Consider the following 13,778-nt stretch of genomic DNA (forward strand, 5'->3'; position numbering starts at 1 on the left):
GCTGCTGCCACTCCCTTATTTGAGCTTCACTGGCGTGCCCAGCTGGATCCGGGCTCTCCATCCCTCTGAGGTGCTCCTGTGCAGCACAGGGGTCCACAAAGACTGGGTGTATGAGGCCCATGCCAGCTGGTCTCTGCCCTTCCCGTGCACTGCCTTTGGAGACACAATCTTGCCTTGGGACCTTCCCGTTGCTTTTCCCCTCTGAAGACGCACTAATACCCCTCAGCGGCCACCCTTGCAGACAGCCCACCATCCAAGACTGCGCTCACCTGTGCAGAGTGCCCAGCATCACAGTCAGCCAATGGCCTCTGCTCTGCTCTCTTCCCTTATCCACTGCTCACCGTGGCTGCCTTCCTGCGGCAGCACTGAGGCCTTGTCTTGGTGCCACCACCTTTAAATGGCCGAGGATCTGAAGACACATGATCCCCATGTGCCATTGAATAAATTGGAAAGCCCCCCAATTAGATCGGCTTCAAATTCAATGCAAATGCATTCTAACTAGCTGTTCAACTCAAATTGCAGTCCTGCCATGTTGTGGTGGCAATACCACCTTGGAGCTTTCTTGCCCCTGACAAAATCTGGAACCGACGACATGACAGCCCCCATGCCTCCAATCCTGCTCCTGCAGGCTGGATAAAATTCAGTCCTTGGTTTCCTTTCTCACATCAAAAACCATTTCCCTTAATAGCCCTTAAAGTCCTCATTCTTCCAGACCCCCTCCAGATACGGCAGATTTTTAAACCTCTCTCAAACTCAAGACAAGATACAAGAAACAATTTGTCAGAAGATTGTTAAGTGATCCTTCCCCCTATTCTAACCATTCTACTTTATTAATATGATCATTGCAGTTCTGAACTTGCCTTCTTAAACTTTTTAAACTGCAAATGTGCCAATTCTACTCTTCCAATACACTCGTGCAGCAGGACAAGAAGGCATAAATTCAAAGTTTTAATGGACCAGATTCCAAGAAGTTCTTCTTTACCCAAAGGGTGATTGACAACTTAAATATTGTGTGTGGATAGTAGATGAGGCCATTCATTTAAGAAACAGCTAGATAGTCCAATGGAGACATGATATGGTGGATATTCTAGAATAGCCTTTCCTCATTCACACTTATTACTGAATGAGATGAAAGTCGCCTATGTCTGCGAACAGAAAGAATTCTATATGAAGTCTCAATCCATTGACTACTGGAAAAGAACCCACAAGAGAAAAAAGGACAATCTATCTCAGAGATGCTAGGAGTTGGGAAACAGGAAATGCACACTGAAGCAGTTGCCATTGCTCTTCTGAGGTTTGGATTATAAGACGTTCTTAGATAAGAAATAGAGAGGACTTTAATCTGAATCTAATCTATAGAGGAAGTGTTAAAAGTGAACTGGTTGATCTCTCATTGCATTGCCTACAGAAAATCAAGACTAAATGAATTTCCCTCAGAGTGCATTTATATGCTGCAGGTAAAGGTATGGAATCTGTAGCTTGTAAAGCCCATCAAGAGTTATAAGTGCACAGCTGCAGGTTGTGACTGTATGACAGCTAATGTTATCATAGAAAATCCTATTGTGATGCCACTTGGAGGCATGACAGAATGGTGATGCAAAAACAAAAAGTGCATAACACACACAGCAAATGATTAGATTACTATATGATCTCTCGTGGCATTGCACGTGGGGATTCAAGATCAAATGTAATCTTCAGGTGAAGCAGGGTTAGAGGGAAGGGAATAATTAGACCATAGTGCATAGATATGATACATTCGTTCCTCATATATTTCCATTTATAATTCCTATATCCACATTTATAGTGGAAATTGGCTATGTAAAACTTAGCACACTGTAATTATGTCCTGCTGTCAGCTGCTGCATTGTCTCTATTAGAGGGAGAATGCAATACAGGGTGACCAGTTTACATTGGCAATCTCCATTATAGGAACAGGAGTAGCCCATTCAGTTAGTTCATAGCTTAGTTTTAGTTTTAGAGATACAGCACTGAAACAGGTCCTTCGGCCCACCGAGTCTGTGCCGACCATCAACCACCCATTTATACTAATCCTACACTAATTCCATATTCCTACCACATACCCACCTGTCCCTATATTTTCCCTACCACCTACCTTTTCTAGGGGCAATTGCTAATGGCCAATTTACCTATCAACCTGCAAGTCTTTGGCATGTGGGAGGAAACCGGAGCACCCGGACGAAACCCACGCAGACACAGGGAGAACTTGCAAACTCCACACAGGCAGTACCCAGAATTGAACCCGGGTCGCTGGAGCTGTGAGGCTGCGGTGCTAACCACTGCGCCACTGATCGGTATTTTAACTCCATTTAGCTACCTTGGCTCCCTATCCTTTAATACTCTTGTCTAATAAAAATTTATCAATCTCAGTTTTGAAATTTTCAATTGAAATTCTCAACCACATTTTGGGAGGAGAGTTCCAGATTCCCACTACTCTTTGTGTGAAGAAATGCTTCCTGACATCATCCCGACTGATCTAGCTTCTAATTTTAAGATTATGGCTATTTGTCCTAAACTTCCCACCAGGGGAAATCATTTCCCTCGAACTCTACCCTATCAATTCCTTTAATCATCTTGAACACCACAATTACATCACCCCTTACTCTCTGTATTTGAGGGAATACAAAACTAGTCAATGGAAGCTTTCCTTGTAATTTAACCATTTTAGCACCATTATCACTCTGGTGATTCTGCACTGCACCAATATATCCTTCCTGAGGTGTGATGATCCAGTCGGGGTCTAACCAGTGCTTTATATAACTGTAGCATAACTTTCACCACTTTGTACTCCAGCACCCTTGACATAAAGGTCAAATTCCATTAGCATTATAAATTATTTTTGTAGATGTCCACTAGCTTTTAGTGATATCTGTACTTGGACTCCTAAACTTCTCTGCAGATCCACAGTTCCTAGTTCTCAGCAATTAGAAAATACTATTTTCCATGGGTCCAAAGGCTATAAAGACTGACACAAAGATTTTAAATGGGAAAAAGTGATGGGAAATGTGATGTATTATATGCAGATAGGGATAGACCGAATAATCACAGGCCAGTCAGTCTAATCTCAGTAGTGGGCAAATTATTGGAATCTATTCTGAGAGACAGGATAAACTGTCACTTAGAAAGGCACAGATTAATTAAGGAATAGTCAGCATGGATTTGTTAAAGGAAGATCTTGTTGAGCAACTTGATCGAATTTTTTGAAGTAGTGACAAGGAAGATAGATGAGGGTAGTGCACTTGATGTGATCTACTAGGATTTTAGCAAGGCTTTTGACAAAATCCGACATGGCAAACTGGTTAAAATAAAATCCCATGGGATCCAGGGAAATGCAGCAAGGTGGATACAAAATTGGCTCATTGGCAGGAAACAAAGGGTAATTACTGACGGCTGTTTTTGCGACTGGAGGGCTGTTTGCAGTGGCATTCCGCAGGGCTCCGTACTGGGTCTCCTGCTTTTTGTGGCATATATTAATGATTTCGACATGATCAAGAGGTTTGCAGATGACACAAAGATTGGCCATGTGGTGGTTAGCAAATAGAATAGCTGTAGACTGCATTAAGATATTGATGGTCTGGTCAGATGGGCAGAAAAGTGGCAAATGGAATTCAACCCGGAGAAGTGTGAAGTGATGCATTTGTTGCGGGGGGGGGGGGGGGGGGGGGCGGCGGCGGCGGGGGTCAAACAAGGCAATGGAATACACGATTAATGGGAAAATACTGAGAAGTGTAGAGGAAGTGAGGGATCTTGGAGTGAATGTCCACAGATCCCTGTAGGTAGCAGGACAGGTCGATAAGGTGGTTAAGAAGGCATATGGAATCCTTTCCTTTATTAGCTGAGGTACAGAATATAAGAGTATGGAGGTTATGCTATATAAATCATTGGTTAGGCCACAACTTGAGTACTGTTGTGCAGTTCTGGTCACCTCATTACAGAAAGGATGTAATTGCACTTGAGAGGGTACAGAGGAGATTTACGAGGATGTTGCTGGGACTGGAAAAATGCAGCTATGAGGAAAGATTGGATAGGCTGGGGTTGTTCTCCTTGGAACACAGAAGGCTAAGGGGAGATTGAAATGTACAAAATTTTGAGGGGCCTGGATAGTGGAGGTGAAGGGCCTATTTACCTTAGCAGAGAGGTCAGTGACTAGGGGGCATAGATTTAAAGTGATTGGTAGAAAGATTAGAAGAGAGATGAGGAAACGATTTTTCACCCAGAGGATGGTGGGGGTCTGGAATTCACTGCCTGAAAGGGTAGTTGGGGCAGAAACCCTCAACTCACTCAAAAGGAGTCTGGATATGCACCTCAGGTGCCATAATCTGCAAGGCTACAGATCGAATGCTGGAAGGTAGGATTAGAATGAGTGGATTGTTTTTCGGCCGGCACAGACACAAAGAGCCAAGTAGCCTCTTTCTGTGCCGTAAACTTTCTTTGATGTTATGATTCTATAGATCTTCTTCTTCTTTGACCTCCTTGTCTCGATAGACAATGGGTAAGCGCCTAGAGGTGGTCAGTGGTTTGTGGAGCAGTGCCTGGAGTGGCTATAAAGGCCAATTCTAGAGTGACAGACTCTTCCACAGGCACTGCAGATCAAATTGGTTATCGAGGCTGTTACACAGTTGGCTCTCTCCTTGCACTTCAGTCTTTTTTCCTGCCAACTGCCAAGTCTCTTCGACTCGCCACTTTTTAGCCCCGCCTTTATGGCTGTCCGCCAGCTCTGGCGATCACTGGCAACTGACTCCCACGACTTGTGGTCAATGTCACAGGACTTCATGTCGCGTTTGCAGACGAGCTCACTGTACAATGCGTCCTTGGGGATCCTGCCATCTTCCATGCGGCTCAAATGGCCAAGCCATCTCAAGCGCCGCTGGCTCAGTCGGGTGTATATGCTGGGGATGTTGGCTGCCTCGAGGACTTCTGTGTTGGAGATACGGTCCTGCCACCTGATGCCAAGGATTCTCCGGAGGCAGCGAAGATGGAATGAGTTGAGACGTCGCTCTTGGCTGACATACGTTGTCCAGGCCTCGCTGCCATAGAGCAAGGTACTGAGGACACAGGTTTGAAACACTCAGACATTTGTGTTCCGTGTCAGTGCGCCATTTTCCCACACCCTCTTAGCCAGTCTGGACATAGCAGCACATGCCTTTCCCATGCGCTTGTTGATTTCTGCATCTAGAGACAGGTTACTGGTGATAGTTGAGCCTAGGTAGGTGAACTCTTGAACCACTTCCAGAGCGTGTTCGCCGATATTGATGGATGGAGCATTTCTGACGTCCTGTCCCATGATGTTCATTTTCTTGAGGCTAATGCTTAGGCCAAATTCGTTGCAGGCAGCCGCAATCCTGTCGATGAGTCTCTGCAGACACTCTTCTGTGTGAGATGTTAAAGCAGCATCATCAGCAAAGAGGAGTTCCCTGATGAGGACTTTCCATACTTTGGTCTTCGCTCTTAGTCGGGCAAGGTTGAACAACCTGCCATCTGATCTTGTGTGGAGGAAAATTGCTTCTTCTGAAGACTTGAACGCATGTGAGTGCAGCAGTGAGAAGAAGATCCCAAACAGTGTAAGTACAAGAACACAGCCCTGTTTCACGCCACTCAGGATAGGAAAGGGGTCTGATGAGGCACCACTATGCTGAATTGTGCCTTTCATACTGTCATGGAATGAGGTGATGACACTAAGTAGCTTTGGTGGACATCCGATCTTTGCTAGTAGTCTGAAGAGACCACGTCGGCTGATGAGGTCAAAGGCTTTGGTGAGATCTATGAAAGCAACGTAGAGGGGCATCTGTTCTTCACGGCATTTCTCCTGTAGCTAGCGAAGGGAGAACAGCATGTCAATGGTGGATCTCTCTGCTCGAAAGCCGCACCGTGCCTCAGGGTAGACACGTTCTGCCAGTTTCTGGAGTCTGTTTAAAACGACTCGAGCGAAGACCTTCCACACTATGCTGAGCAGGGAGATTTCACGGTAGTTGTTGCAGTCACCGAGGTCACCCTTGTTCTTATAGAGGGTGATGATATTGGCATCGCGCATGTCCTGAGGTACTGCTCCCTCATCCCAGCACAGGCAAAGCAGATCATGGAGTGCTGAGAGTATAGCAGGCTTGGCACTCTTGACTATTTCAGGGGTAATGCTGTCCTTCCCAGGGGCTTTTCCACTGGCTAGAGAATCAATGGCATCACTGAGTTCCGATTTTGTCGGCTGTTCCGATTTTGTCGCATACTGGCCTCTTAAAATGGAAGTGTTCTGTCGCTCAATTTGTTAATTAAATTGTTAGAGTGTAACTTTTCCATCATAGCTAGTTTAGAGCAATATTTCACCAACTGTTTTGTGTGGAAAGTATTGACAAATCTGACTTGATGGGAGCACATGAATTTTGTACATGATGTTTAACTAACAGAAAATAGTTGTCAACCGTTTAATAATGGAAGTAATCCGCTCCCCAAACCTAAAATGGAAGAATATTATATAACAGTCACACCCTTTCATAAACAATAATGTAGCAGCATCCAATAAGTGTTCAGGCCTAGTGTTGGTAATCTCAATGACCAGATCAGTATATCAAAGGCAGGCTGCTTATTTAATGCAAGTCATGCTTCTGCCCACTGGAATTTACTGATCTGTATTGCACCTTCTGCAATGCCAAATTTGAACTGTTACGCATTTTTACAAATTTCATACAGTATATTTTTGGGGGGAAAAAAATCCCAACTCTTACGTATTGAGATAAAACTGTATACTTTGTCTTGTCTTAAGTAGGGATTCTTGGAAATCAATGGAAACAAACCGTGCTTCAGATGAAAAGGCTGTTGCATGGTGATATTTCTTTACAATGAGCTGAGGCGTTTAGTACCGCCCTCTGTCCCCAGCAAGACTGACTGCGGATCAGAAAATGCTGAGTCACCGAAGCTCGAGGCTCTGGCCGTTACACTCGGGGCGGCGCGTGACTGGGGGAGGGTAGAGAGAGAGAGAGAGGGAAGCAGAAGCTTTGGGTTACGTAACGTTCACTAGCACTCGAACCAGCAATTAAGATAAGGTGGGCAGGTGAGGGAGTGAAAAGGTAACATTGATATCAAAAGTTGCCGTGGGCGGGGCGAGTGAAAAGGGGGCGGGGCTGCATTGGGTTGACTGTTGCGCTCGAGGCAGAGGGCGGGCTGCAGTTTTAAAAAGGGGCGGGGTCGTGTGACGATAACGGTTGCGCTCGAGCCGGTCCACCAATCCGGGGAGGGCTGGGAGAAAGGGGCGGAGCAGCGTTCCGTCACGTGTTATAGGGGTCTGGGCGGTCGCTGCAATGTTTATGAGGAGCGGAGTGGCGCCGCTGGGCGTGTACAGGCGCGGAGGAGTTGTGGCAGGAGGGAGGGAGCGCGGTGCCGGCTCGCCGCTGCAGTGACGCTCTGTTAACATCCATCGAGTGCGGTTTCTTCGCACGGTGACCGAGTGGCTGGGCCGTGGCCCATTCATCAATCAGGTCTCTGTAGTCCCCTCGATCCCGGAGGCTGCCTGAGGTACTGACTGGAGTGGGTGAACATTGCGGTCAAGGTCCTCTGTGTTGGGCTCGTTGAAAATGTATGGCCATTCAGTGTGGACTGACCTTTTAAAGCACATGTGAAGATTTTTTTTAAAAAATTTAAACTGTTATTAATCGTTTTCTTTTTCTTCTATCTTTCTAGTCGGTGGTTATGGGTCTGCTGTCGGAGGGGTCGCCATTGAACTGGGAAGAGACGAAGAGATACGCTGATCATGTCCGCAAGCATGGCATCATCCAGTTTCTCAACATCTACCATAAAGTGAAGGACCGCCAGAAGGACGTGCTGAAATGGGGTGACGAGGTAAGCGGCAGCAAACGTGCACCGCAAGACTGTCGGTTAAACGTTTCTGTTAATCTCCAGTCACGTCGATTCATTGACCGCCGCGGCTGGACCTTTGGTTCCTCCCTCCCTCGCGTGTGTCGTGTGGTTTCCCTTCTGGAACTATCTCTTGTATCTCGATCGCCTACAATTGAGAGGTTAAAACGGCACATAGGCTGAGATGAAAAACAGAAAATTCTAGACGTACAGTTATAGCAAGCCAGGTTTACTCGGCACCTGCAAGAGAGATGTTTACAGTTCAGCTGTGACAACCCCTTTGGGGGGTGGGGGTGGTGAAGGGGACACACACAAGGTTTACACTCACAACATGAACCTGTCGTTTGCTTTCAGAGCCCGCCCAATCTTGTAAATCCTCCGCGTGACAGCTGAATGTTGGTGGTTGACCAAAGCAAAAATTACAACTGAAATTTAGAAACTGCTGGAAATATTCAGTAGGTCAGGCAGCATCTGTGGAGAGAAAAGCTTTTCTCGCCACAGATTTCATTGACATGAAAGGTTAACTTCTGTTTTTCTTTCCACAGATGCTGCCTAACCTGCGGAGTATTTCCAGCATTTCTTGTTTTTATTTCAGATTTCCAACATCTGCAGTATTGTGCTTTTTTATTTTACTGGAAATACTCCGGTCTGGCGCAATCTGTGGAGAGAGAAAGAGTTGTTTCAGTTCTGGCCATAGGTCATAGTGGTTTTTCAATCCACAGATGCTGCCAGACCTCTGTATTTCTAGCATTTTCTGTTTTTACTTAAAACATTTTCTGAAACCCTTACAAGATGCAAAGGGTGGTGGGTGATTGGGAATATGTGTGAGGGTGATTTGTGGTAGAAGAGTCAAGGTGGTCTCATAAGGTAGGTAAAGGACAGAAAGATCTTGGATTTTATGTTGTGCTTTTCACAACTTTTGGTGTTCTAAAGTGCTTTACAGCTAATTAGTATTTTAGGAGCGTAGTCACTGTAGTAATGGAAATGCCAGCAGCTAATTTGTGTAGAACATGGTCCAACAAACAGCAATAAAATAATCAGATAATCTGCTTCAATGGTGTTGGTTGAAGGATAAATATGACCCAGACACTGGGAGAACTTAACTGCTGTTTCTCCAATAGTGTAATTGGATGTTTCATCTGTACCTGACAGGTGTCTCCAGTGCATTACTCCCTCAGTACTGTACTTTATTAGGAAGAGATGGTTACATACATTTGAATGTACCTATCAAGATCAGTCTATTGGTGTTCTCTGCAGCTGCTAAGTCTTAGCAGTTGTTTGGTGAGCTAATAGTGGCTACTGCATGTGGTAGCTTTACATATATTATTGATGGATATCTAGTTTCTGGATATCTGAGAAGATGCATTCTTGACAGTATGTCAAGCATGCAGGGATATGTGAACAATGGAGAACTTAATCCAGTATCCGTCTTGCAAGTCTTTGCTTGGAAATTGGTCTGTCTTGATTCTTGTTACCTATCTTGTCGCATACAGTTCCATGTTTGCCAAAGTGATTTGGTGCACTATGAAGTACCAGGGGTTTATGGTGTACCAGTTAGGATTGAGTTTTGTAAAGAGTTAACCTGTCAATATGATAAGTGGATTGTGTCCAATTCCGGGTTCCAAATGTTTTAGGAAGGAAGTTGAAGGTTTTGGAGGGGTTACAGAAGAAATTCACTAGAATGATTCGAAGGATGAAGAATTACAATTATGTGCATAAAATGGAGCTTCGAATGAAGCTGAGGTTATTCTTTCGAGCAGAGAAGGCTAAGAGGAAATTTGATGCTTAAAATCCTTAAGGGTTTAGACCGAGTAAATAAAAACCATTTCCAGTGGCTGGAGGGTTAAGAACCAGAGGGCACAGATTAAAGGTGATTTGGCAAAAGAGCTGGAGGTGGCAGAAGTAAAAAATTTTTTACACTGAGTGGTTAGTATTTGGAAAGCAGTGTCAGATATGATATGGATTCAGTTTTGGCTTCCAAAGGGAATTGGGTAAATACTTGGAGGAAAAATGGCAGGGATGTGTGTAGAGTCGGGGATTGGGACTAACTGAATTGGTCTATGAACAAGCTGTCACAGACACATAGAAACAGAGACACATATGGCACAGAATGAAACCATTTGGCCCATTGTGTCCATGTCAGCTGCAAAAGCTATCCAACCTAATCACACCTACCAACTCTTGGTCTGTAGTCCTGTAGTTGCAGCACCTCAAGTGCATATGTGTTTTTTAAATTGGTGAGGATTTCTGCCCCTCTAACACTTTTTTTTTCAGGCAGTGAGTTCCAGACCCCCACCACCTTCTAGTTGAAGAATTACCCCCCCCCCCCCCCCCAAAAAAAAAAAACAATCCTTCTACCAATTAATTTAAATCTCTTCCTCCTGTTTATAATCATTGCTAAATGAAATGAGTCTTTCCTATTTACTGTAGGTCCCTCAATTTTATACACATCAATTAACTCTCCCCTCAGCCTCCTATAAGTACTTAGTAAACTAAGGTGTGCATTAAAACTGCATTTAGGAAGGTACTAAATTTTTTTTAGGGGTGTGTGCTTTGAGCTCAGAAATGTTGAACCCGCGAAAGATTTTCACTTGAAAAAGTGGTCGAGACAAAGTCACACTAATTTATAAACTAAATGTTTTTTTACTTTGGTATGGGCTGCTATTTTTTCCTTTTTAACTAGATATGTTTGCCCAAACAGTGTTTATTATTTGTAAATATTTTGTTGAATGCGATTGCACGCACTCCTTTGTGCTCCATCAAACAATGTTGTTTTTTGAAATCTTGGACCGTATCTCCTTACTTAATAGTCATCAGTCTCATCGTAGTATTTAACACCTTGTGGAATGAATAGCAACATCCATAATTTGCCATTATAACCCAAGAGTCTTTGTATTCATGAATGGGTTTGTGCCTCGGCATGCAAAGGATTATTCAAAACATACACTGTGAAAGCCACTCCTGCAATGAATGTGGTTTTTAATAAAATATCTAGTTTGGCTTTGAATGCTACAGTTATACTGCAAATTCTGGTCGGACACCTGTACCTGATTTGAGCAAATGGGCAGCTGTACTGTGGTACAGTGGGGTTTCGTACTTCCATGCTTCAATGTACATGCAAAGCTTGGTTCAATAGTCAGTTTAAAAGATTTGCAACAATTGCACCTATAATGTGACTTGCTTGAATCTGAATTTGAAGGACTGCTGCCTCAGCTGATCGGGTACTACTTCTGATAAATTGACCTATTCTTGGACTGGTTACTTAGGACTGTAGTTAAGCTACAGATTTTTGTCTTTCAATGCAAACAAAACTTGGGCAGCAGTGTTAATATTCCAGCAGTAATGTTAATGCACGTTGAAGTCAGCCTTTCAATTTTGCTTAGTTTTCACTTCATTGTGGAAAAATATTGAGATTCAAACTATTTTGTTGCCTGTGTATTTACTCATTAATGCCATCCAGTTCATCCATGTAATTTTAATTAATGGAGTAGCAAGGGTAATTAGAATAGAATCATAGCAAGTTTAAGACACAGAAAGAGGCTACTTGGCTCATCATGTCGGGGACGGTCGAAAAACGATCTGATCTTAATCTAATCTCACCATCCAGCATTTGGTCCATAGCCCTGTAGCTTCTGACACTTGAGGTACATACCCTCAACTCATTCAAAAGGAGTGTGGATATCTGCCTCAACTACCCTTTCAGACAGTGAGTTCCGGGCACTCACCACCCTCTGGTTGAAAAAACATTTCCTCACCTCCCCTCTAATCTTTAAATCTGTGCCCCCTAGTCACTGACCTCTCTGCTAAGGTGAATAGGCCCTTCACCCCCACTCTATCCAGGCCCCTCAAAATTTTGAACATTTCAATTAGATCTCCCCTTAGCCTTCTGTGTTCCAAGGAGAACAACCCCAGCCTATCCAATCTTTCCTCATAGCTGCATTTTTCCAGTCCTGGCAACATTCTCGTAAATCTCCTCTGTACCCTTTCTAGTACAATTACATCCTTTCAGTAATGAAGTGACCAGAATTGCACACAGTACTCAAGTTGTGGCCTAACCAATGATTTATATAGCATAACCTCCCTGCTCATGTATTCTATACCTCAGCTAATAAAGGAAAGGATTCCATATGCCGCCTTAACCATCCTATTGACTTTTCCTGCTACGTTCAGGGATCTGTGGACATTCACTTCAAGGTCCTTCACTTTCTCTACACTTCTCAGTATTTTCCCATTAATCGTGTATTCCTTTTGCCTCGTTTGACCTCAAATACATCACCTCATACTTCTCCAGGTTGAATTCCATTTGCCACATTTCTGCCCATCTGACCAGGCCATCAACATCTTCCTGCAGCCTACAGCTATCCTCTTTGTTATCGATCACACAGCCAGTCTTTGTGTCAACCGCAAACTTCTTGATCATGCCCCCTGTATTTAAGTCCAATTCATTAATATACATCTCAAAAAGCAGGGGACCCAGTATTGAGCCCTGCGGAACGCCACTGCAAACAGCCCTCCAGTCGCTTAAACAGCCGTCAACAATTGCCCTTTGTTTCCTGCCACTGAGCCAATTTTGTATACACATTGTTGCATTTCCCTGGATCCCATGGGATTTATTTTTTTCACCAGTCTGCTATGTGGCACCTTGTCAAAAGCCTTGCTAAAATTCATGAGGACCACATCAAGTGCATTACCCTCGTCTATCTTCCTTGTTACTTCAAAAATTCAATCAAGTTGGTCAAACAAGATTTCCCCTTAAATCCATGCTGACTATCCTTGATTAACCTGTGCCTTTCTAAGTGACAGTTTATCCTGTGTCTCAGAATAGATTCCAATAATTTGCCCACTACTGAGGGTAGACTGACCTGTAACTATTCGGTCTGTCCTTCGCTCCCTTTTTAAACAGAGGTACAAAGTTAGCAATTCTCCAATCTTCTGGCACCACACCTGTATCCAGTGAGGACTGGAAAATGATGGTCAGACTTTTTGCTATTTCCTCTCTCGCTTCTTTTAACAGCCTGGGAAAAATTTCATTTGGCCCTGGAGATTTATCAACTTTCAAGGATGCTGATTCCAATAATACTTCCCCTCTCCCTATGTTTATCACATCCAATGCTTCACACTCCTCCTTAACTACAATATTTGCATCGCCCCCCCTTTTTTGTGAAGACAGAACCATAACAATATCTTCCGCTCCTACACATGGGTTACCTTTTTTGTCTTTTATGGGCCCTACTCTCTCCGTAGTTATCCTCTTACTCTTAATGTATTGATAAACCATCTTTGGGTTCACCTTGCTTTTGCTTGGCAATATTCTTTCATGTCCTCTCTTTGCTTTCCTAATTTCCTTTTTGATTTCACGCTTCCACATTCTATACTCCTCTCTGCTTTCTGTAGTATTGAGTTCTCGGTGTTGGTAAGATAAGGTAGAAAAGGAAAGCTTATACCCCTGTAGGCTCCTTGATATCCATGGGGCTCTTTTTTTCAAAAATTCTGGTATTTGAAACAATTGACTTATAAAGAGACTGTGAGTTGAATGTAGGAAGGCAGTAATCCAGTATTGATAATTTAGACAAATGGGTGGCAAAATACAAAATGACCAGATTCAAATGTATATATTTAATAAAAACAAGAAATGGTGGAACCACTCAGCAGGTCTGGCAGCATCTGTGGAGAGAGAAGCAGAGTTAATGTTTCAGATCAGTGACCCTTCATCAGAACTGGCAAATATTATAAATGTGAAGGGTTATAAGCAAGTAAAGCGGGGGTAGGGCAAGAGATAACGAAGGAGAAGGTGCAGATAGGACAAGGTCACAAATAGCTGACCAGAAGGTCGTGGAGCAAAGCCAAACAATATGTTAATGGCATGTTGAAAGACAAAGCATTAGTACAGATAGGGTGTTAACGGACTGAGAACTGAA

At 43.7% G+C, this 13,778-nt stretch overlaps 1 protein-coding gene and 1 long non-coding RNA gene across 4 annotated transcripts in view; one reads left to right on the forward strand and one right to left on the reverse strand.

Annotated features, from left to right (window-relative positions):
- LOC137355788 (uncharacterized) overlaps positions 1 to 6,951 on the reverse strand; it is a 50,820-nt gene extending 43,869 nt beyond the window's left edge. Inside the window, exon 1 of the long non-coding RNA XR_010970965.1 lies at positions 6,804 to 6,951. This is a non-coding gene — a long non-coding RNA (uncharacterized lncRNA). The remainder of the gene's footprint in view (positions 1 to 6,803) is intronic.
- A 359-nt stretch (positions 6,952 to 7,310) lies between these two features.
- The window catches only part of gclc (glutamate-cysteine ligase, catalytic subunit), a 99,894-nt gene continuing 93,426 nt past the window's right edge, over positions 7,311 to 13,778 (forward strand). Inside the window, exons 1-2 of one of the 3 annotated variants that reach the window (XM_068021291.1) lie at positions 7,311 to 7,582; positions 7,687 to 7,845. In XM_068021291.1, coding sequence (XP_067877392.1) covers positions 7,696 to 7,845 — 150 coding nt within the window. In that variant the 5' untranslated portion in view covers positions 7,311 to 7,582; positions 7,687 to 7,695. The remainder of the gene's footprint in view (positions 7,583 to 7,686; positions 7,846 to 13,778) is intronic. The other 2 variants (XM_068021273.1, XM_068021282.1) reach the window with 2 other exon arrangements.

The sequence above is a fragment of the Heterodontus francisci genome, chromosome 3, assembly GCF_036365525.1.
Source record: "Heterodontus francisci isolate sHetFra1 chromosome 3, sHetFra1.hap1, whole genome shotgun sequence".
NCBI classification, from domain to species: Eukaryota; Metazoa; Chordata; class Chondrichthyes; order Heterodontiformes; family Heterodontidae; genus Heterodontus; species Heterodontus francisci.